Source organism: Oncorhynchus masou, chromosome 30, assembly GCF_036934945.1.
Source record: "Oncorhynchus masou masou isolate Uvic2021 chromosome 30, UVic_Omas_1.1, whole genome shotgun sequence".
NCBI classification, from domain to species: Eukaryota; Metazoa; Chordata; class Actinopteri; order Salmoniformes; family Salmonidae; genus Oncorhynchus; species Oncorhynchus masou.
The window spans coordinates 32,239,490-32,265,430 of NC_088241.1; the positions used below are offsets into that span (position 1 = coordinate 32,239,490).

The following is a 25,941-nucleotide window of genomic DNA, read 5'->3' on the forward strand; positions in this document are numbered from 1 at the left end:
CTGTAGAGGGCAGATGCACAATTTATTGCAGTTGTGTGTACAGTGTACAATACTTCGAAGGAAGGACCCCCGCCTTCCCCGGCTGAGGAAAATGGCCGACGTAGAGCTGGAAATCGAGTCTACAAGAATGAATAATAATGGGAACGAACACGTGTAAGACATTTTAGAAGATTACACAGTTATGCAATTTATTTGTTGTACGTTTATCCGGCTCAGTGATTTTGGCAAGTCAACGTTGTGGTCTTTGTATCTGTTTTTTTCAGCATTAAAACAGTACTAGGCTAGCTAGCTTGCTAACTATATAGAGCTAGCCTGCCATCCCGACTTAGCTAGCACCGAGTGGTCGAACGTGTTTGCTGACATGTTTACATGTTTTCTATAGATAAACTATACCATAAACCATTCAAACCATAGTGCCATAACATGTGACTTTATATTCTAGCTATTTTACTCGCTAGCTATCTAGCTAACAATACCAATTGCATCAGTAAGAAGTTAAGGTAGCAAGCTAGCCAGTGTTTGCGAGCAAGCTAACACGTTAGCTGGGTAATTCTCACAAAATTTGACATTTGACCAAACACTTTACATTTTTCACGAAATGTTATATTGGATCACTTAGATTAGGATATGTACTTATCTATTTCATGATTATTCTTATGTTTTTTTGTTTTGGTTTTACAGTTATGCATTTTACCTAAATTTCCACAACTACCAATACAAAAATGCTCCATACTGTAATGTTACACTAACAGTTTTCAGTCCACAAAAGTTAAACAAATCCATATTTAATATTATTTTTTTACGTTAATATTTTTATTTTCCCGTAATGAAAAGGCCTGAGTTAAACATAGCACTGAAAATAAAAAATATAAATAATACAATTATTTTTATGTATTTTCTAATTTCTCATTACCAAAACATAGCGGTTTTAATATTTTGTCATCACTTGTGTATACATGTTTATTTGTATGTACACATATTTGGATAAAGAACAAAAGTAAAACTATTAGATTAAGCCAAAGTTTTGTTTTTCCTAATATTTCAAAAACAAATGGTGCATTATGGTAATGATGAGCAGGTTTTGGAAACTGCATGTTTCGGTAATGAGTGTTGCATAGTTTGCCATTGAAAAACTGTACTGATCTCTGAGATTTAGTAATTTGTTAATCCCAAATTATTTGCATAATACTAAAATCACTAATACAATTTACTAAAATACCCCTTAATTACAGTACAAGTACTGTAATCACATGCATATATTTTCAAAAGAAAGATATTTTTAAGGTCTTTACATATATAGTGTTGCTGTATTTGGACATTTGTGGTTGTAAGGCATTTTAGATGTATTTCTGGATTGAATGGGATGCTAGGGGCAAACGGCATAACACAATATGCCTATAAAGTATCTAAATACATGAGATATGGACAAAAAACTGTCTTGGGGATATTAAAGGTAGACTCAGCGATATGACATAGCTGCAGAAAGTAAACAGCATTAGGGGGTCAATTTCCGCCTCAACTAAGAGCGTTGAAGCGCAAACCCCAACTTCTCCTCTGTTCTGGTGCCCTGACTACCATGCTGTGAACAGCGTGAAGCGAACCCATGCACAGATACTGTGTATCACTGTTTTAGAGCTAAGTCTTGCGTCTCGCTCATCTCAATATCTGCGGCGCTGCTCGTGGCAATGTAATTTTGCTGAGTCTACCTTTAAACAACAGTATACAGTGGCAAGAAAAAGTATGTGAACCTGGACTTCTGCATAAATTGGTCATGAAATTGAATCTGGTCTTCATTAAGTCACGACAATAGACAAACACAGTCTGCTTAAACTAATAACACACAAACAATTATACGTTGTCATGTCTTTATTGAACAAACCTTGTTAATATTCACAGTGCAGGGTGGGAAAAGTATGTGAACCCTTGGTTTTAATAACTGGTTGACCCTACTTTGGCAGCAATAACCTCAACCAAACATTTTCTGTAGTTGCGGATCAGACCTGCACAATGGTCAGGAGGAATTTTGGACCATTCCTCTTTACAAAACTGTTTCAGTTCAGCAATGTTCTTGGGATGTCTGGTGTGAACTGCTCTCTTGAGGTCATGCCACAGCATCTGTCAGGACTCTGACTGGGCCACTCCAGAAGGTGTATTTTCTTCTTTCTGTTGCATCACCAAACTTCTTTTGAGCTTCAGTTGGCAGACAGCCTTACATTCTCCTGCAAATTGTCTTGATAAACTTGGGAATTAATTTTTGTGTTGATGATAGCATGCTGTCCAGGCCCTGAGGCAGCAAAGCAACTCCAAACCATGATGCTCCCTTCACCTTACTTTATAGTTGGGATGTGGTTTTGATGTTGGTGTGCTGTGCCTTTTTTTTCTCCACACATAGTGTTGTGTGTTCTTTCCAAACAACTCAACTGTAGTTTAATCTGTCCACAGAACATTTTCCCAGTAGCGCTGTGGAACATCCAGATGCTCTTTTGCGAACTTCAGACGTGCAGCAATGTTTTTTTTTGGACAGCAGTGACTCCTTCTGTGGTGTCCTCCCATGAACACCATTCTTGTTTAGTGTTTTACGTATCGTAGACTCGTCAACAGAGATGTTAGCATGTTCCAAAGATTTCATGGGGCTGCAGGGTAGCCTAGTGGTTAGAGCGTTGGTCTAGTAACCAAAAGGTTGCAAGTTCATATCCCCGAGCTGACAAGGTACAAATCTGTTGTTCTGCCCCTGAACAGGCACTGTTCCTAGGCCGTCATTGAAAATAAGAATTTGTTCTTAACTGACTTGCCTAGTTAAATGAAGATTAAAAAAATTAAGCAATCTGCGCTGTGCTCTTGTAGTCGTCTTTGCAGGACGTCCACTCCTAGGGAGAGTAGCAGCAGTGCTGAACTTTCTCTATTTGTATTACCGTGGACTGACAAACATCAAGTCATTTAGAGATACTTTTGTAACCCTTTCCAGCTTTATGCAAATCAACAATTCTTAATCTTGGGTCTTCTGAGAACTCTTTTGGTCGAGGTATGGTTCTTGTGAAAAGCAAACTCAAATTTTGTGAGTGTTTTTTATAGGGCAGATCAGTTCTAACCAACATCTCCAATCTCGTCTCAATGATTGTATTCCAGGTTAGCTGACTCATGACTCCAATTTGCTTTTGGAGAAGTCATTAGCCTAGGGGGTCACATACATTTTCCAATCTACATTGTAAATGTTTAAATTATGTATTCAAAATATAGACAAAAGTACAATAATTTGTGTTATTAGTGGTTCAGATTAGTGGTTCAGAAACTGGGGTGCACCCGTGGGGAAAATATTTTGGGGGATAGAAATGCCCCAAAAAATGTGGAAAGTACTGCTTCCTCGTGGCTAATTACCAGGAAGTTTGGAAAGACAGACTGAGAGGGCGGGGAGCTTATATTAATGACTGACATGTCTCTTGTGATGCGGTTCACAGCAGCACTGACAGATGTGTTGACATGACAGAGTTTTGAACTACCCGTTACCCCCTTTTTATTCCATGCTGGCTGAAGACCTAGCTAGCCAGTAACTGTCTAACACCAGACACAGAAGAAAGGGGAGACATAACACAGGAGGTTGGTGGCACCTTAGATTTGTCATATTCATTATTCATTCATGATTCATTATATTTGCTGACACCCTACAGTCAAATGTTGGCACCAGTAGAGTAGCTACAGTATCTAGCTATATAAACCACGCCCCTCCGTAAACACGCCTTCTCCGATGTTGGTCACAAGGCTGTACTTATTTAAATTCGGTAAGAGAATATCATGTTACCATTGATGTATTAAAATGAGAGTTGGGGTGATGTCACCCTATCCCCTTAATAATCCCGCCTCCTGAATCCAAGTGTTTGACATGGGGAAGAGGACCAGTAACTTTATGATCAAACTTCATCAATGTAGAAGCAACAGTGATTTTTCATACTTTGGTAATTATACTTGTTTTAAAAAAAAATCCTTTATTTAACTAGGCAGGTCAGTTAAGAACAAATTCTTATTTACAATGATGGCCCCGAACAAACCCTCCCCTAACCCGGACGACGCTGGACCAATTGTGCGCCGCCCTATTGCACTTTATTTTGGTTTCATCCAAATATCATCCAATTTCATGAAAAACGTGATTTTTACTGTTCATGACCTTGAACAAAATTTCAACTTACTCCTGAAAGTTGTAATTGTAGAATGTGCAAGTTTTAAATTGGGTAGTGCATCATCAGTTTCACTCTTGTCATGTCAGTTATTACAGACCTAACATTTCAGAAATGTACAGATCAACTAGCCCATTTTGTTGTAATTGAGTTACTCAAATATCACATGAACACAAGACATGTAGAATTGTAGGAAATTGCCTTTAAAACAGACAAAAAAAATCTGCACCCCATGACAAAATGTGTAGAATTGCAGGAGATTTAACCTTTAACCTGCTACAAAATTATCCACCAACAAGAGGGGTGCGGTAATGAGACATGTCCACAGTCAGTGTTTTTACGTAATAAATATTATAGTTCAATGTAAACTTCAACGAGTATACCATTTGTATGATTTATGGACAAAATTCGGCAACATATTTAGTGTTTTATTCAAGTGAGTTAAGTTTTTCGAAAGTAACATTTTATAAAAATGTTCAGTGAATTTAATCCGAAAGCATTTCAGTAATGAGAATTTTGGGTTAAAAATGTGCATATTAATTTATTTAAAATAAGACACTTTGGCAAAAAAGGTGACATCTTAGTCTTCAGAATGATAGTGGATTTTTGCATATGCATCATAGTTTTGTAACTCAATTTTCTACAGATATGTTTAAAACTGGTTTCATGAGAATCACCCAGCTAGCAGTAGGCTAAGTAACGTTAGCTATGGCGGTAAAGTCAGGAAGCAGGATAGTAATGTTTTGGTCGATGAATGTTGTAGCTAACCATGTTACAAAAAAGTTATTGGTTTAAATTATATCTTTGACCAATCTCTTTTTATCACCACAGGAAAGAAGATTTGGAGAGCAATGAGAAGAGTGGGAGCGAGGAGGAGAGTGTTGAAAATTCTGAAGATGAAGAGGATGATAAAGAGGTTGGAGAGGGGGCAGCTGAAATGAATGGAGAAAAGACAGCAGAGAGGTCCAAACTTTACAGCAGTGGCAGCAAACACAAGAAAAAGAAGCACAAACACCGCAGCAAACACAAAAAACACAAACACGCCTCCGAAGAGGACAAGGACCGCAAGCGCAAACATAGGCACAAACATAAGAAACACAAACGTAAAGATGGCTCCTCTCCATCTGCCCCTGGCATCAACAGCTCCTCCAGCCACAGAAAAACGGACATATCCCCTGTATCTGATGACAAGGCTTTATTGGAGGAGTTGGAGAAACAGAGGGCCATGATCAAAGCAGAGCTAGACAGCCAGATGATGGAGGGGGGCAAGGTGCAGTCAGGCATGGGCCTCATCCTACAGGGTTATAACTCTGGCTCTGAGGAGGGAGATGGAGATGGGGGAGTCCTGAATGGGGAGCAGCACCAGAGGGGCAGCATGGCAAAGCCCCCCTCCCCCAAGGGTAGGAGTGGTAAATCCAGACGGGACACCACAGAAGCAGGCAAGTCCAGCTCTAAGCGCCACAGTCGGAGCAAGTCCAGGGAGAAGACTGGCAAGGAGTCCAAGTCAGACAAAATGACCAAAGGCACCAAAAACACCGCCGCCAAAGACCGTGGCCGCAGCAAATCAAAAGAGAGGAAACGCTCCTGGAGCAGGTCCAAAGAGAGAAGCAAGAAGTCTCCTTCCCCCTCTAGCAGGAAATCAGAGCAGAGGGGCGGCCGCTTGGATAAACGCTCTTCGCCCCAGAACGATGACAGACCAAACGCGGTGCACGGCAGCCGGAAGTCCAGATCACGGGAGCGTCCAGGACGATCGGAGGCGGAGAAAGAGCCGGACAAGAGGCCGACCAAGTCCCCGTTTAAGGACACCTCGTCAGGGAAAGAGAATCGCTCTCCCCAAAGGCGAGGAGGAAGGGAGCTCAGCAGCCCCCAGAGGAGACGCAGCACCTCCCCACGCTCCACCAGAGACTCCCAACGGGCATCAGCTTCAGCCTCTACCTCCAAACAGGGCTCTCCTTCCAGAGCAGCCAGGTCCCCAGCCAGGAGAGGCAGCAGTCGCTCCATAGACGCCAGGAGGAGGGATGCTGACAGACAGGGCTCCTCACCACTAAGGTCAGTTACTATGGAATAACCTGCAGTCCACCCCCTATTTCTCCAACTTTGAGTCCCAATGTTTTTATTAATGAGCCATCATTTATTTAAGCCTATATTATTATGAAATGTTTATGCAGTGCCTGTTTCTTGTCCCATACTGAACAGCAGTAGAGGTCTGTACATGGTAAGGGCAACTATTACTTTTGTGTTTTAGGATTGGGCATTAAGAATGTGCTACTATCCACCACTGATCTTTTAAGCTTTCTCTCTCCTACAGGAAGCGAATACGGCCAGAAGCAGGACCAGGAGGTAGAGCAAGGTCACGGGAGACCAGCCCCAGAGGTGCTCCCCAGGGTCGCAGGATGAGCCGCTCTCCCTTCAGAAGAAGGTCTCCCTCGCCCTTCCGGAGACGGAGTAGATCTCCACTGAGACGCAGGTTAGACGAGACAAGCTGAAACTTTGTGTGTGTGGATGAGCTGGGCAAAATGGAATCTGCAAGAGTTCTACCTCAATCCTTCAGAAATGTATTGAGATGATGCTGTAAATAATTATAGTAATAGTAATAATACATTATTATTATTGAAGATACTAGATTCGTATAGCTAGTTCCTTTCCGACTGATTCCCTTTCAGATTCTGTCTGGCTCTATTGATGAAGCTTTAGTGATGTCAGAGTAGGAGGCTCGTAAGCCAAGGTTGTCTAAGGGTTTGTTAAGTGTTTAGCAAACCATTCAGAACAACACAAAGTGTTTCCTTTGCTGTGCGCTGCAGGTCACCAGAGAGGGACAGGTACGGCCGTCTCAGACAGTACGGCAGGCGCTCCAACTCCCGGGACCGGGACAGGAGGAGGAGACATGGCCGGGACGAGGACAAATTCAAGGGCAGCCTCTCTGAGGGCATGAAGGCCGACAAGGAGTCCTCCGAAGAGGAAGTGTGAGTAGAGGGAGAACACACACACACAAATGCTATACTCTGCAATATGGTAATTCTCTGGGTGATTGTGTGTTCTTGTAAGTGGGTTTATTTTGTGCTCAGGTTCGAGGATTTTGACGGTGAGGAGGTGGATGAAGAGGCCCTCATAGAGCAGCGCCGCCAGCAGCGTCTAGCTATCGTCCAGGTCAGTTCCTCTCTCACTCTGCTGTTGGACTGTCCATAGCTGTTTCAGGGATCCCCAAGTCCAGTGTTTCGTTTGTTTACATACACATCCTCTATTTTTTTCTACTCAAGATATGGGAATTTTCACGATTAGATTTTTCATGATCTCCATTGTTGTAACCTCTCTATGCTTGACACCTTTCTCCCTGCGCAGAAATACCGTGGCGGCAACGAGGACAGCATGACGTCTATGGCGTCGGATCCCAGTAGCCCCCAGAGCAGCACGCGGAGCCGCTCGCCCTCACCAGACGACATCCTGGAGCGCGTGGCGGCCGACGTGAAGGAGTACGAGCTAGAGAACCTGGACACGTTTGAGGAGAACATCAAGGCCAAGCAAGGCCTCATCACACAGGAGAAGGATGGTGAGTAAAGGGTCAGGCAAGGTGAAGATATATGCACCCTATATCCTACAGTATATGGTTGATACAACCATCCCAGCTCTGCAGATTTTGCTGTGAAGAGACAAATTCATTAGATTATATGTTTTGGTACTCGCCATATGTTGCTTGTTTTTGGTTGCATGTCCAGGGATAGCTGTACAATTGCAACATTTACTTGGAGCTAACTCTGCAGAAAGTGCTACTGGGTGATCTGAAAAGTCATAGTCAATCGATCAATATTAATACTTTTAGCAAACATTTTTATCTTTAATTTACAATCTGTAGAAACTATGACAATAGAAAGGTTCAGAACTTTTGTGAAACATCACAGAACAGTTGAAAAATATATGGCAAATAGAAATCCAATATGGATGGTGTTAAGAGACAGATGGAAGGGGTTGACTGGAGCTGAAGGGTGGGACTAATAACAAGGTAACTAATGTAAAATATACTGTGTCCATAAAATGCATATACAGTTGAAGTCGGAAGTTTACTTACACCTTAGCCAAATACATTTAAACTCAGTTTTCACAATTCCTTACATTTAATCCTAGTAAAAATTCCCTATCTGAGGTCAGTTAGGATCACCACTTAATTTTTAGAATGTGAAATGTCAGAATAATAGTAGAGAGAATGATTTATTTCAGCTTTTATTTCTTTCATCACATTCCCAGTGGGTCAAAATTGTAGTATTTGGTAGCATTGCCTTTAAATTGTTTAACTTGGGTCTAACGTTTCGGGTAGCCTTCCACAAGCCTCCCACAATAAGTTGGGTGAATTTTGGCCCATTCCTCCTGACAGAGCTGGTGTAACTGAGTCAGGTTTTTAGGCCTCCTTGCTCACACACGCTTTTCCAGTTCTGCCTAAAAATTCTCTATAGGATTGAGGTCAGGGATTTGTGATGGCCACTGTGATGGCCAATACCTTGACTTTGTTGTTTGACACAACTTTGGAAGTATGCTTGGGGTCATTGTCCATTTGGAAGACCCATTTGCGACCAAGCTTTAACTTCCTGACTGATGTCTTGAGATGTTGCGTCAATATATCCACATAATTTTCCTGCCTCATGATGTAATCTATTTTATGGAGTGAACCAGTCCCTCCTGCAGCATAGCACCCCCCTCGACATGATGCTGCCACCCCCGTACTTCACGGTTGGGATGGTGTTCTTCAGCTTGCAAGCCCCCCCTTTTCCTCCAAACATAATGATGGTCATTATGGCCAAACAGTTCTATTTTTGTTTCATCAGACCAGAGGACATTTCTTCAAAAAGTATGACCTTTGTCCCCGTGTGCATGCAGTTGCAAACCGTAGTCTGGCTTTTTTATGGCAGTTTTGGAGCAGTGGCTTCTTTCTTGCTGAGCGGCCTTTCAGGTTATGTCGATATTGGACTCGTTTTACTGTGGATATAGATACTTTAGTACCTGTTTCCTCCAGCATCTTCACAAGGTCCTTTGCTGTTGTTCTGGGATTGATTTGCACTTTTCACACCAAAGTACGTTCATCTCTAGGAGACAGAACGCTTCCTAAGTGGTATGACAGCTGCGTGGTCCCAGTGTGTTTATACTTGCATACTATTATTTGTACAGATGAACATCGTACCTTCAGGCATTTGGAAATTGCTCCCAAGGATGAACCAGACTTGTGGAGGTCTACAATTGTTTTTCTGAGGTCTTGGCTGATTTCTTTTGATTTTCCCATGATGTCATGCAAAGAGGCATTGAGTTTGAAGGTAGGCCTTGAAATACATCTACAGGTACACCTCCAATTGACTCAAATTATGTGAATTAGCCTATCAGAAGCTTCTGAAGCCATGAAATTATTTTCTGGAACTTTCCAAGCTGTTTGAAGGCACAGTCAACTTAGTGTATGTAAACCTCTGACCCACTGGAATTGTGATACAGTGAATTATAAGTGAAATAATCAGTCTGTAAACAATTGTTGGAATGTACTATATAGATGTCCTAACCGACTTGATAGATGGGAGGGGTTGAGGGTAGCGGAAGGATAGGTGTAAAAACAAACAACGTATAACTATTGTATAATAGATTGTGTCCGTAAAATGTATATAGTATGTATGAACTGGAAGTAGAAGCCTAAGTGTTGTTCATTAGTTTAGTCCAATTAGGGAAGAGGTCATCGAGTTAGTGGAAAATGGAAAATATAAGAAAAATACAACAAATAAAAAATAACTGTTCCCAACCGCTGTTGCGCAATGTTATTTTAGGGCTTATGTGACACAGCTCACTTGCCAGCAATTTTCTGGCCAATGGGCAATATCAAATGTGCAAAAATACCTTAAGAAATAGGTTGAGATTCTCACGTGGCCCATTATATTAGGCTTTCTGCATTACTGGGGTATAACAGTCATATGATAGATGTAGTTTGAAGGGAGCAGACTTAATTTCTTTCAAGCTATTTTTATAGCCAAACTTTTAGGAGTGGGATGTTTTCAGACTGAGGAATATGATGATCAATATTTATTTCCAGGCAATGTAGTGAACTATAGCCAAATCATATTTAGGGAGTACATGTTCCTGTAAAGATAACTGACCTGTGTTTCTATGACCATGCATAGGCTATAGCCTACTATACTTAATTAAGACCACACACACGCACCTGATCTCGCAGGTATGGCTACTGAACTGGAAGCAGCAGGAATGATGACAGCGACACTTGCTACGTTTTGCATATAGGATATAGCCTACGTTTTAGGAGGACGATTTGCAGGCAGAGACAAAATAAATGGGTAGTCAATACTTATTGAAAATGAAAAGGCGCAACACTCACTCACCATAGTAGCCTAACCTATGTGTGCGTTGTGCCTTTGCCTTTTCAATGATGATTTAAAAAATTGATTGCACGTCGACTCATGTTGGTTGAGCGCCCTCCACTTTCCATTATCAGTATTTATTTGCGGACACCAGTAAACTACAGTGTAATCATATTTAAGTTAACAGCCACGTGATTCTCCACTCGTATAGACAGCCTACTCTATTTCCCTGAGACGACACATACTAGGCGCGCTACTAGGGAGTTAGGCTACTGAAGTTGAATAATGCGGGAAAATATGTGCTTTTAATACTTTTAATAATAATCCGTCTTTTTAAGCACATGACCAAATGAATTTCCCCCTAGTGGGATAATAAAGTTGATCTGAAATTGAATCTGTCTGCTTGGGAGAAAGCTAACAATGAAGTAGTGACTTAACACATACGACTAACATTGACCAATGCAGGGGTTGTAAATTTGTCTTCGGTCCCCTATAGTCATTCAGTTGCATTCCTTCAGGTCATATTTTTAGGCCAAAACATGTGCCAGTCGGAGCATGTTTCTACTAATAACTCACAAATGTAGCATTTTAAAACAAAATCTTGTTTCCTCCTCCCTCTTTCCGTTAGGACTCAAAAAGCCCTCAGCCCCTGATATGTTTACAGAATCGGACGACATGTTTGAAGCAGCCATTGATGTAAGTCTTACAGGAGCCTCATTCCCCTCCATGTTTGTATCTCTGATCTTTAAAGTGCAACTCTGGACTAGACACGCAAGCCCGTCCTTATCTTCTGAATGATCTGTCTGTTGCAGTAGATCATTATGTGAGTGTGGTTGAATGTTTGGTCATGTTGTGGTTGAGCCATTGGTCGTATATATCTTTGTACAGAGTGCCAGGATGAGAGCAGCAGGTGTGGGGGGGAAGGACTTCAAAGAGAACCCCAACCTCCGGGACAACTGGACGGACGCAGAGGGTTACTACCGTAAGTGCCCTTGACTGTACACTGTACAAATGTTACTGTCATTCACGAATTCATCAATTAAAGGCTGCTGACCTTTCTTTTCTCTATAAAACAGCCCTGTTTGGAAACAGTCCATGTAGTCTTACAGTATTCAGTGTGGTCCTTTGATTTCACGATCATTCAATATAGTGTTATTTTAGGCCTGGAAACTGGATATCTCATTGAGAAATGTCCAACACTTTATAAACATGCCCCTCATCTCTTCCCTCTGTGTGCCACCTGTATGTTAGGTGTGAACATCGGGGAGACGCTGGACAAGCGCTACGACGTGTATGGCTACACAGGCCAGGGAATGTTTAGCAATGTGATCAGGGGCAGGGACACGGCCCGCGCCGGACAGGATGTGGCTGTCAAGATCATCCGCAACAACGAGCTCATGTAGGTCCTCATGCAGGCAAGCCTCAGGACTCAAATGGCACCCCATTCCCTATATAGTCTACTACTTTTGACCAGCACTCTTGACCAGGGCCCATAGCTCTCTAGTCAAAAGTAGTGCACTACAATAGGGTGCCATTTGGGTTTGTCTGGTCTCTGTTTCATTTATTGTTATGGGAGCATATTGCCTTTACCACCCATACATTTGAATGTGCACTCTCATTATAAGTATTCCATCTACATCTATGTGAAGCATCCGGGGTTTCCTTGAATGAGGGGAATTTATCTGATTTATTTATACAAATAAATAAAAAACAATCAATGCTTACCTTGCTGATTTTGTTTTGGGTCTCCAGGCAGAAAACTGGCCTGAAGGAGCTGGAGTTCCTCAAGAGGCTCAACGACGCTGACCCCGACGACAAGTTCCACTGCCTGCGCCTCTTCAGACACTTCTACCACAAGCAGCACCTGTGTCTGGTGTTTGAGCCCCTCAGGTACTGGCTGGGAGACTACCACTACTGCACTGACACCACACTATGGCTATGTATTAAATGGCGACCTATTATAGGGCACTTCTGGTCAAAATGTATGCAATTTAAAGGGAATAGGGTGCACACACCGTATGTCCTTAGTGGCTTTAATGGCACGCTGCAACGTGTTTGTCATCTAGCACACGGCTTCACTGGCTGTAACTCATGTCTTTCTCTTCCCAGTATGAACTTGCGTGAGGTGTTGAAGAAGTATGGTAAGGATGTGGGCCTCCACATCAAGGCTGTCCGCTCCTACACCCAGCAGCTCTTCCTGGCCCTCAAGCTCCTCAAACGGTGCAACATCCTCCACGCTGACATCAAGCCAGACAACATCTTGGTACGAGGCCCAAACTATCATTATATTAGGAATGTGACATATGGAACATTTTGCTTAACTTTTAAACTGCATTTTTAATTAATTTAAATTTAATTTAAAAAATCATAAAATTCCACATTAATTCACAATGCAGAATAATGGTCCTATTACGCATGTATGACCGCTAGGTACCGGGCAATAAAGTAATATCTTCCGCTGTCAGATATACTATTGAAAGCGCCTTGGTTACTGTATGTTTGTTTGTCTGTAAGGGTATACTACAGCTTTTTAAATGCCAATGCGAAACCTTCTCTGGAGATAGTTTCGAAACGCCACTGAACGGGCATTTTACTTATCTGTAAAAAGGAATGCTGCTTCTGAAGCGGGACTAATGTCAATCAATAGGCGACCAGAAGTTACAAGACCCAGCTCACAGATCACTGCATCTGTCCATAGCCCATCTGTAAATAGCCCATCCAACTACCTCGTCCCCATACTGTATTTATTTATTTATGCTGCTCATTTGCACCCCAGTATCTCTACTTGCACATTCATCTTCTGCATATCTACCATTCCAGTGTTCAATTGCTATATTATAATTACTTTGCCACCATGGCCTATTTATTGCCTTACCTCCCTTATCCTACAAATATATTTGCTCTCAAGCTTAGACTTTTGTTAACAACACTGTCATCTCAGATTTTCAAAAGATGCTTTTCAACCATAGCTAAACAAGCATTTGTGTAAAAGTATTGATAGCTAGCATAGCTATAAGCCTAGAATTCAGCCAGCAACATTTTCACAAAAACAAGAAAATAATTTAAATAAAATCATTTACCTTTGAAGAACTTCAGATGTTTTCAATGAGGAGACTCTCAGTTAGATAGCAAATGTTCAGTTTTTCAAAAAATATTATTTGTGTAGGACAAATCGCTCCGTTTTGTTCACGTTTGGCTATGAAAAAAACCTGTATCCAGTTATAGCCTCAAGCTCATTAGCATAACGTAACGTTAACTATTTATGAAATTCGCAAATGAAATGAAATGAATGTGCTAGCTCTCAAGCTTAGCCTTTTCTTAACAACACTGTCATCTCAGATTTTCAAAATATGCTTTTGAACCATAGCAAAACAAGCATTTGTGTAAGAGTATTGATAGCTAGCGTAGCATTTAGCGGGCAACATTTGCACAAAAACCAGAAAAGGATTCAAATAAAATCATTTACTTTTGAAGAACTTCGGATGTTTTCAATGAGGAGACTCTCAGTTACATAGCAAATGTTCAGTTTTTCCTGAAAGATTCTTTGTGTAGGAGAAATCGCTCCGTTTTGTACATCACGTTTGGGTACCAAAAAAAAAATGAAAATTCAGTCATCAAAACGGCGAACTGTTTTCCAAATTAACTCCATAATATCGACTGAAACACGGCAAACGCTGTTTAGAATCAACCCTCAAGGTGTTTTTCACATATCTCTTCATTGATATATCGTTCGTGGATGTCTACTTTCTCCTGTGAATCGCTTGGAAAAAGACGTGCCGTTTGAAGATGACGCACCAATTTCAACGGAGGACACCGGGCGGACACCTGGCAAATGTAGTCTCTTATGGTCAATCTTCCAATGATATGCCTACAAATACGTCACAATGCTGCAGACACCTTGGGGAAACGATAGATCGGGCAGGCTCATTCCTTGCGCATTCACAGCCATATAAGGAGACAATGAAAAACAGAGCCTCAAAAATCCTGCTCATTTCCTGTTTGAAGTTTCATCTTGGTTTCGCCTGTAGCATCAGTTCTGGGGCACTCACAGACCATATCTTTGCAGTTTTGGAAACGTCAGAGTGTTCTCTTTCCAAAGCTGTCAATTATATGCATAGTCGAGCATCTTTTTGTGACAAAGTATTGCGCTTAAAACGGGAACGTTTTTTTTAATCCAATAATGAAATAGAGCCCCCATAGATGTAACAGGTTAAATAAAGGGGAAATTAAAAAATTACAAATAATCTTGACCTGTCTGCATGCAGACCACTCTCTCCTAAAAATGTACTTCAAAGTTGGTTAAATACCGTGACTTAACAAGACATTTAGTCTAAAGAAAATGCATCTTCTGCAAGGAACCGACTCCTAAGTTTCAGTCATTTTGAAATGGAGGAGCCTTATTAATTGTTGTACTTCCAAGAACACAAACAATCGCATGTTTTTATAGTGAGGGACGAAGAGAGAGGGGAGCTTCACAGTATAGGCAGGTCGGCCACCAGGTAGACATAGGCCTAGTGCACGGTTCTGACTATCTATCGACAATCAAATGCTGTATCTCACAATGAATGCTGTTTTTTGCAATTTCTTGGCATGCAATGTCTCGCAAATTCAGTAAAGCAGGATCTGTCATCAAAGAATAGGCTAGGATATTCTACACACAACAGACTCACATCATTAGCGAAGAGAAAGAGCAGGCTAGCCAGCTGCACTGTGATTAACACAAAAATTCCGTTAGGGATCCCAATTTTGCTTATAAACGTTTACACCCCTACATTTATATATATCATCACATGACTGTTAACCACTGCACTGAGGCTGTGTCGTGTTCATAAGGCACCAAATGGAAGAAAGCAGACTAAAACGGAGGGACTGCCTGGATTCGTCCTATAAGAATCACTTGTTTTTTTTTTCAGTTTTCTGTAGTTTAAAAAAAAAAATGTATTTTTATTTAAGCGTTTTGATACACTGCCCTAATGAATAAGATCCTGGTTTGATAGTGTCTGTTTCTCTGTTTCTCCCCACAAGGTGAATGAGTCGAAGACCATCCTGAAACTCTGCGATTTTGGCTCGGCATCCCACGTGGCGGACAACGACATCACGCCGTACCTCGTCAGCAGATTCTACAGAGCTCCAGAAATCAGTAAGTTGTGTTTGACTATGAAGATTTTTCTGTAATAATCAGGGATGTAAAACTCTTCACTTTAAACCTGCTTTGATCTCAAAATATATATTTTTTTATTTAACCTTTATTTAACTAATGGAGACATATGTAAATGCCAACAAAATTATTTAACTCGGCAAGTCAGTTAAAACTTGTTAACGGTACAGGTTCCCAAGGGGTACCCCACCCCCCGCGCGCTCAACTCAAACGGTGGCTCACAGAATACAAAAATATTCTTAGAAATATTTAACCTCCACACATTAACAAGTCCAATAGCTCAAATGAAAGCTAAACACCTTGTTCATCTACCCAGCAAGTCAGATTTCTAAAATGTTTTACGGCGAAAACATAGCACGATATTTATGTCAAACCACCACAAAGACACAGACGATATGCAGCCATTTTGTCGAACAAAAGATGCAATCACAAACGCAGGATTAAAAGAAAAATAATTCACTAACCTTTTGAAAATCTTCATCAGATGACAGTAATAGGACATGTTACACAGTACATTTATGTTTTTTTCATTAATATGCCATTTATATCCATAAATCTCTGTTTACATTGACGCCATGTTCAGAAAATCCTCAAAAATGTCCGGAGAAATTATAGATAGCTCCGCCAGATAACAGAAATACACATCATAAACTTTGACTAAATATACATGTTCTACATATAGTTAGAAAGATACACTGCTTCTTAATGCAACCGCTGTGTCACATTTATTTTTAACGTTACAGAAATCGTTCACTATGCAATAATCTGAGGCGGCGCTCAGGCGTAAGCAATATTTCTCCGCTATGTTGGAGTCAACAGAAATACAAAATTACAACATAAATATTCCCTTACCTTTGATGGTCTTCGATCAGAATGTAGTGGAAGGAGTCATACTTACCCAATACATCGTTTTGTTTCAGTTCGTGTGTCTTTGTATTAGCATCTGCTACCACTTTCAGCTGAAACGCATCTAAAATGACTTCTGGTCCCGAACAGTTGCGCATCAAAACTTCAAATTGACATATTATATGTCGACTAAACTGGTCAAACTAAATGCAGAATCAAGCTTTAGGATGTTATAAACGTACAAAACAATTGGCGATTCAACCGGACAAAAGCAATTCTTCTCAGGCAAGCTGGAACAGAGGAAGGTCTGTGTCCAATTCGCGCCCTAACGCACATGTATTTTCTCGCGACACCCACTCTTTTGCCTCCCAAAGGGTCAAAGCTCGCGGGACTTGCACAATTAAACTCTCTACTGAATGAGGACATCTAGTGGAAGACATAGAAAGTGTTTCCAGATCCATAGCTGGTTGGGAAGGGTGGGGCGATGACGTTAAAGTTGCCCCAACTTTCAGGTTTCCAAAACTAGTTTGGGAGATTGGCTGAGTTCTGCTATACTTACAGACATAATTCAAACGGTTTTAGAAGCTTTAGAGTGTTAATAATTATTATATGCATATATTAGCAATTTTGGACAGATTTTATTTTATTTTATTTTTTCAGTTTACTATGGGCACGCAATTCATCCAAAGGGGGCAGTAATTGTCCCTAGCCTTAATTAAGAACACATTCTTATTTATAATGACGGCCTACCAGAAGGCAAAAGGCCTGCTGGGACGGGGGCTGGGATAAAAATATATATGACAAAACACACATCACGACAAGAGAGACACCACAACACTACATAAAGAGAGACCTAAGACAACAACTTAGTACACATGGTAGCAGCACAAAACATAGTACAAACATTATTGGGCAGAGACAACAGCACAAAGGACAAGAGAGTAGAGACAACAATATATCACGCGAAGCAGCCACAACTGTCCCATCAAATTTTATTGGTCACATACACATGATTAGCAGTTGTTATTGCGAGTGCAGCGAAATGCTTCTAGTTCCGACAGTGCAGCAATATCTAACAATTCCACAACTACGTAATACACACAAATCTAAGTAAAGTAAAGGAATGGAATAAGAATATATACATATAAATACTGTCAGTAAGTGTCCATGATTGAGTTTTTGAATGAAGAGATGGAGATAAATCATCCACGTGAATTGTGTTGATCTGGGGGGAGCAACCAAATATTGCTATAACCAGCCCTGTCCCTGTGTGATCACTAAATAATGTATGTTTCTCATATCAAAATTCATTACTGAGCACAGAATGCATCCCTATACATCAACTACAAATCGAAAAATAATATACAGTATGTCTTATCAGAATGAGTGCTTCATCGTGTGTGTGTGTGTGTGTGTGTAAAGTTGGTTTCAAATAGGCCTAGTGTGTTTTTTCCTTAATGCCACAATGAAAATTAAGATCATTATGCATTTATACTCCTTTCTACCTTCCTTACTGCCCAATCACAGGTAGGTCTTTGGATATGAGCAAATCAGCCATTTTCTGCAGTAGCCGATTTCTATTATACACTAAAAAGTGTGAAGTTAAATTAAATGTGTTGTATTGGTGTGAATATCAGGGACAGGTTTGTGTGCAGAACATATAGAACACGGGAACAGGGTGGCAGGGCAAACCCTGTGGTATCACAATACTAGTTAGTAGTGATGCACCAATATGACATTTTTGGCAGATACCGATCATTTCCTCGCCAAAAGAAACGCTACCATAACCGATATTTCAAATTTTAGCGGCCTTTTAAGCATTCTAGTACAGTTAAAACACACACATAGACGCAGCGGTCGAAGGCACTGCATCTCGGTGCAAGAGGCGTCACTACAGTCCCTGGTTCGAATCCAGGCTGTATCACATCCGGCCATGACTGGGAGTCCCATATGGCAGCGCCCAATTGGCCCAGCGTCGTTCAGGCCGTAATTGTAAAGACGAATTTGTTCTTAACTGACTTGCCTAGTTAAATAATGGTTACATACACACCACACTAACAAAAACATTATTTTGTTGGCATTTACATATGTCCCCATTACCAGTAAAACACCTATTTCTTTCATTTACTTGCTGTGCTATTTCATTGTTCATTTTTGACGTTTCATTCTCAACCAGGATTTCTATGGATTGCCTTTTGAGTCTTTGCGTGTCAAAAAAGATACGCGTCAAATAACACGACATAATCTGTTTCAGTAGCTATAGTTAGCTGCCTAACTATACAGCTAGGTGTCATCATCTAAAATAACCCTAATTTAAAAGACAGTTCTTATTTGATTAATGGTGGTCGGACCCATCTATGTGAAGCTAGCCACAATAGTGGACTTTGCAGTTAGCCATCAAAATATTTGTATTAATTTGCATCACTGTCAATTATATACTTTTATTTTGAAGGCAAACTGCAAATTCCACTATTGAACCTAATACTTATTGTGGCTGCTTATAAAGTTAGCTTTGGGCAACAGGGTTAAGTAGCTGGCTAGCTATTTATTTTCATGAACTGAAGTTCAATTTCAAAGGGGAACAAGTGGCATCCCAGCTAATACTTGCTCACAAAGATTCCTGAATCATTGCTAAGAATAATGAAAATGACTACAGTTTCTACTGGTTATTGTTTTCAGGCTGGTTGTATTGGTGCTAGCTAGGTACGAAGTTAAAGCTAGCTACCCCAGAAGTTGCGGTCGAACAAATGCTACTTTATTATCAACACGGTATTGTAAACACATCGTTTGTGGCCGGTGTTTGTTTGTTTCCAGACTTTTTTTGTACAGCTTTGACAGTGCTACCAAATCTTTTTTTGACACACAAAGACTCAAACGGCGTTCCATAGTATGTATGTCGTGAAGCTAATAGCAGTGACGCTATTACTGTGTAACTCCAGTAGGGCATCATCAGAAAATAGCGCACTTGGTAATGTTAGTGTGTACCGGTGCTCGGCCAGTCGGCGAAAGCCAACAACACCCACGACAGAGAACAGTTGATTGTCAAGTGCAATGAATTCCATTATTTTGGCTTTAATGGCTTTCACCTTTTTAGTTGTATCGTTGAAAATGTCTCACTCTTTCAAATGGCTGCTCGATTTGTTGACTGCTCGATCCACACAACAGACATTGTGGGCTAGGTTTGAAATGCTGTGTTGCACGTGTAGTGCAACATTTTACATGGCGTCATTACGTCACGTACCTACGTTATATAGGGTTGCACGGTAGCTTTGACATTGGTTTTTAACATCGCCGTTAATCGGGCCGATACCAATGTTGCCATTTTTAGCTAATTTCGTCCGATTCCGATATGTTCACCGATATATAGTGCATCCCTTCCACTTAGTATCATGATACTTAACATAATATCACATCGTTAGTGAAATGTTGGTATTGTGATTAACCCCACTCTGAAAATTGCAGTTTACACAGATTTTTTTTAGTTTTTCCTTGCAGATTTTTTTTCTCACCTTTTTGGGCCCTCACCAGTTTTCATCGCTGAATGATGGTCTCACATATTTGGATCACATTCATTATGATGTCTCTTTTTATCACAGTCATTGGGAAGCCGTACGACTACAGCATAGACATGTGGTCGGTGGGCTGCACCCTATACGAACTCTACACTGGTAAGATCCTGTTCCCCGGCTCCTCCAACAACCACATGATCAAACTTGCCATGGACCTCAAGGGCAAGATGCCCAACAAGGTAAACTGTCCACATTACTGGACCTGGCTGGTTTCCTAGCCTCAACATTTTTCTCAAATTTAGATTTTGAGAGGAAGTCATAACCTGGGGCATTGTACACTGTGCTGTAAAGTACAGATGATGTAATGTTACTTCCTTTCTTCTCAGATGATCCGGAAAGGCCTGTTCAAAGACCAGCACTTTGATCAGAACCTCAACTTCCTCTACATTGAAGTAGATAAAGTGACTGAAAGGGTTTGTGTATATGTTTTACTTTTCACCTGCTACGTTTTCAGGAAACAATCTAAGAGGGCAAAGCGGTTCCCTGATTCTATCGATCTTCAGTCTGTGGTTCAAGCATAAATAACTTGCTAGGTTTGCCAAGGCTAATCATGAAGGCTCACTCAGATGCTTAATGGTTTTTGAATGGTTTCACTATCTTACAAAAAATCTCACTTCTGCTTCCACCCCCACCACCTACCTCCATTCCACCCCTCCACCTCCACCTCCCTCCATCCACCCCTCACCGTCCCATCCACAGGAGAAGGTGACCGTGATGAGCACCATCAACCCCACCAAGGACCTATTGTGTGACATGGTGGGGGGCCAGCGGCTGCCCGAGGAGCAGAGGAAGAAGGTCCTGATCCTCAAAGACCTGATCGACGGCACTCTGATGCTGGACCCGGCCAAACGCATCAGTATCAACCAGGCCCTGCAGCACCCCTTCATCCAAGAGAAAATCTGACCTCAGACCAGCTCACACTATACCACTAGCCTGGTTCCAGATCCATTTGTGCTGTCTCGCCAACTATGGTCATTCTGATGTCAATTGCATGACAACAACAACCGTTGGCAAAACAGATCTGGGACCAGGCTACTATACCACCACCACCCAGAGCAGCGATGTCAGGTCGAATACTGCAGTATGGCAGCCAAAAAGACAAGACCAGACTCCTCATTAAGAATGTTATGGATGTATATTTTTCCCTCCCCTTATTTTGATTGATGGGTACTATAACCTGGTATCTAGTTTTATTGTAAATAGGTCATTGAAAATTGACATTCAAAAAAATGTTTTAATTGGCAATGAAATGACAGACATTGACAGATTATAATTACTGTAAATATGTCTATTGCGTTGTTAGAAGAATCTTGGGTCGTGTACTAGTCGCATCAAGAAGATGATACATAATGGCACATCTTCTGCAGTTTCTTTTTTATGATTATAAACATTGCTCATTCTGCTACGATGCATGCTTTTGAATGTGCATTCTTTCATTGTGCCCTAGACGTGTGTAGCGCAGGCCTGTGTAATGTAAATGCTCTGTGTGCGTAGCAGCAATTATGTCCCATATGTAATGGCAGCACAAGCCCAATTTCACAGGTCCCAGGCCTGTGCTTAAGGAATGGACTCTCCTCAGAAAAATAGGAATGTTCCATTTCAAGCACGGTCATTGTGTTATTTTACAGAACAGCCTCGATTGACTCCAATGATTTCACAACTTCTCTTTATTTCTCACTTTTTCTCTCTCTCTGACATGGTCCTGGCTATAGGCTCTCAGCCTCCTGCATGAGCCTTGTGTGTAAAACATAACAATGCCAGCTTGTGGAAGCCACCACTCCCTCATTGCTCTCCTATATTGTGTTCACACAGTTTATTAGGTACACCCATGTAGAACCGGAGTCGGATCCCCCTTTGCCTCCAGAACAGCCTGGATTATTTGGGGCGTGGAATCTACAAGTCTGAAACGTTCCACAGGGATGTTGGTCCTTGCTAACGCAATGGCATCACACCACCGCCACCAGCCTGTACCGTTGACACCAGGCAGGATGGGTCCTGCTGCATATGCCAAATCCTGACTCTGCCATCAGCATGACGCTTCAGGATTCGACAGACCAGGCAATTTTTTTCCACCTCTTTCTATTTCTTTTTTAACCCCTTTTTCGCCCTAATTTCTTGGTATCAAATTGGTAGTTAGTCTTGTCTCATCGCTAACCCGGACCACGCAGGGCCAATTGTGCACCGCCCCATGGGTCTCCTGGTTGCGGCCAGATGTGACAGAACCTGGACTTGAACCCACAATCTCTAGTGGCATAGCTAGCACTACGATGCAGTACCACTGTGCCACTCGGGAGGCCCTATTTTTCCACTTCTCAATTGTCCAGTGTTGGTGATTGTGTGCCCACTGGAGCCTCTTCTTCTTTTTAGCTGATAGAAGTGGAACCCGGTGTGCTCGTCTGCCGCAATAGCCCAACCGTGACAGGAATCGACGAGATCTGCGCTCCGAGATGCCCTTCTGCACACCACACTGTGCCATTATTTGTCTGCCTGTGGCCAGCCTGTTGGCTTGCACGATTATTGCCATTCTCCTTCGGCCCCTCACCAATGAGCTGTTTTCGCACCATTCTCGGGACACCCTACACACTGTTGTGTGTGAAAAGCCCAGGAGGCAGCTGTTTCTGAGATACTGGATCCGGCGTTCCTGGCACCGACGATCATATGACATACAAAGTCGCTTAGTCTTTTTGCCCATTCTAACATTCAACCGAACAGTAACTGAATGCCTCGATGCATGTCTGCCTGCTTTATATACAGTCGTGGCCAAAAATATTGAGAATGACACAAAAATGAATTTCCACAAAGTTTGCTGCTTCAGTGTCTTTAGATATTTTTGTCAGATGTTACTATGGATACTGAATTATAATTACAAGCATTTCATAAGTGTCAAAGGCTTGTATTGACAATTACATGAAGTTGACGCAAAGAGTCAATACTTGCGGTGTTGACCCTTCTTTTTCAAGAATTCTGCAATCTACCCCCGCATGCTGTCAATTAACTTTTGAGCCTCATCCTGACTGATGGCAGCCCATTCTTGCATAATCAATGCTTGGAGTTTGTCAGAATTTGTGGGTTTTTGTTTGTCCACCCGCCTCTTGACGATTGACCACAGGTTCTCACTGGGATTAAGGTCTGGGGAGTTTCCTGGCCATGGACCCAAAATATCGATGTTTTGTTCCCCGAGCCACTTAGTTATCACCTTTGCCTTATGGCCAGGTGGTCCATCATGCTGGATAAGGCATTGTTCATCACCAAACTGTTCCTGGATGGTAGGGAGAAGTTGCTCTCGGAGGATGTGTTGGTAACATTCTTTATTCATGGCTGTGTTCTTTGGCAAAATTGTGAGTGAGCCCACTCCCTTGGCTGAGAAGCAACCCCAATGGTCTTAGGATGCTTTACTCTTGGCATGACACAGGCTGGTGGTAAGCGCTCACCTTGTCTTCTCCGTACAAGCTTTTTTCCGGATGCCCCAAACAATTGGAAAGGGGATTCATCAGAGAGTCCTCAGCAGTCCAATCCCTGTACTGTACCTTTTGCAGAATATCAGTCTATATCAGAGAAGTGACTTGTTTGCTACCCTTCTTGACACCAGGCCTTCCGCCAAAAGTCTTTGCCTCGCTGTGTGTGCAGATGCACTCATACCTGCCTGCTGCCATTCCTGAGCAAGCGCTGTACTGCTTGTGCCTCGATCCCACAGCTGAATCAACTTTAGGAGACGGTCCTGGCACTTGCTGGACTTTCTTGGGCGCCCTGAAGCCTTCTTCACAACAATTGAACCGCTCTCCTTGAAGTTCTTGATGATCCGATAAATGGTTGATTTAGGTGAAATCTTACTGGCAGCAATATCCTTGAAGCCCTTTTTGTGCAAAGCAATGATGATGGCACGTGTTTCCTTGCAGGTAAACATTGTTGACAGAGGAAGAACAATGATTTGCTGCAAAGCATTTTTCAGGTCTCCCGAGATGTTAGATCGGGTTCAAGTCTAGGCTCTGGCTGGGCCACTCAAGGACATTGAGATTTGTCCCGAAACCACTCCTGCTTTTGTCTTGGCTGTGTGCTTAGGGTCGTTGTTCTCTCGGAAGGTGAACCTTCGCCCCAGTCTGAGAACCTGTTCCAGAGCAGGACTTCATCAAGGATCTCTCTGTACTTTACTCCGTTCATCTTTCCCTCGATTCTGAGTAGTCTACCAGTCCTTGCCTCTGAAAAACATGCCCACAGCATGATGCTGCAACAACCATGCTTCACCATAGGGATGGTGCCATGTTTCCTCCAGAAATGACACTTGGCATTCAGGCCAAAGAGTTCAATCTTGGTTTCTTTAGACCAGAGAATCTTGTTTTTCATGGTCTGCGAGTCCTTTAGGTGCCTTTTGGCAAACTCCAAGCGGGCTGTCATGTGAGTTACTGAGGAGTGGCTTCCGTCTGGCCACTCGACCATAAAGGCCTGATTGGTGGAGTGCTGCAGAGATGGTTGTCCTTCTGGAAGGTTCTCATATCTCCACAGAGGAATTCTGGAGCTCTGTCAGAGTGATCATCGAGTTTGGTCACCTACCTGACCAAAACCCTTCTCCCCTGATTGTGCAGTTTGGCCTAGTGGACAGCTCTAGGAACAGTTTTGGTGGTTCCTCTATGTTCTTGGGGACCTTCAATGCTCCAGAAATTTTTGGGTACCTTTCCCCAGATCTGTGCCTCAATCAACTTAATTTACACCAATTAAGTTGTAGAAACATCTGAAGGATAATCAATGGAAACAGGATGCACCTGAGCTCAATTTCAAGTCTCACAACAAAGGGTCTGAATACTTATGTGTAAATAAGGTATTTTTATTTTTAATACATTTGCAAAAAAATCTAAACCTGTTTTCGCTTTGTCATTATGGGGTATAGTGTGAGGAACATTTTTTATTTAATCCATTTTACAATAAGGCTGTAACATAACAAAATGTGGAAAAGTTGAAGGGGTCTGAATACTTTCCGAATGCACTGTATCAAGCCACTGCCACATGACTCACTGTCTATAGGCGCGATCCATTTTGGGAATGGGATGGTGTACCTAATAAACTGAGTGTATATTCCATTGTTATCATCGTCTTCATTTTAAAGATTTTCATGTTTGATTCGTTTGTTTTTTCACAGAGGAATAAAATTGTGATTTATGTAAAGAATTGAGTTTCAGCTGATGTAAATAGAGCACCTTCAGTGTACCAAAACTTTTAGTAATAAAATATTTCATATTCAATATTGTTTTGGCGCTCCTCTTTTCTCAAGTACAGTGTATTTTCTCCAATATCTATTTCCCTTATTGAGCATTGCGTTCTAATTATTGATTTTGTGGTGCTGTGGCTAAGGAAAATCGATAACTGGATAGGGGGCTTCATTGTATTTTCTATGCAAGACTAGTTGAGTTTCTCTTAAGGTTTGGATGCTGACTGAGGAAGAGGAGACCTGTGAAAATATGAATTCAGATTGACAGGTATCCCCATTTCTCTCCATTTAGCATTGAAGTTCTTGCCCTGTGAGAGCACCAACCAGGGCCCTGACAGGCTGGCCCCTGACACCCCTACCATTTCAGACAGACTGAGGAAAACTAGAGCTAGAGACGAGAGTCAAAAGGGGATAGAAATGACTCTGAAGGGAACTGTTCTTGTCTGAAACATTTGCAGCCTTGGAGCTTCAAAGTAAAAGTGCCCATCTCACGTGTCCAGTTTTCTGATGCTACCCAAAAGCTACCCTTTTGAGTCTTCCATTTCATCTCGGTGATTGCCGTGTTCAGTCACTGGCTTCTAAAAGGCAGAGAGCATTTAGGAAGTCTTACAAAGTCCAGGGGAAAGGTAAAATAAAATGAAGCCTAGCTCTACTTATGTCA

The 25,941-nt window shown here is 41.8% G+C and overlaps 1 protein-coding gene across 1 annotated transcript; it reads left to right on the forward strand.

The window, feature by feature from the left end:
- The first annotated feature begins 58 nt into the window (after positions 1-58).
- LOC135522534 (serine/threonine-protein kinase PRP4 homolog) lies at positions 59-25,314 on the forward strand. Its single transcript, XM_064948886.1, has 15 exons — positions 59-153; positions 5,001-6,218; positions 6,478-6,636; positions 6,971-7,132; positions 7,235-7,316; positions 7,509-7,716; positions 11,136-11,203; positions 11,396-11,489; positions 11,759-11,906; positions 12,260-12,397; positions 12,617-12,770; positions 15,533-15,647; positions 20,108-20,259; positions 20,407-20,493; positions 20,780-25,314. Exons 1-15 carry the CDS (start codon positions 92-94, stop codon positions 20,981-20,983), a joined length of 3,051 nt encoding a protein of 1,016 aa, XP_064804958.1. The 5' UTR covers positions 59-91; the 3' UTR covers positions 20,984-25,314.
- The last annotated feature ends 627 nt before the right edge of the window (positions 25,315-25,941 follow it).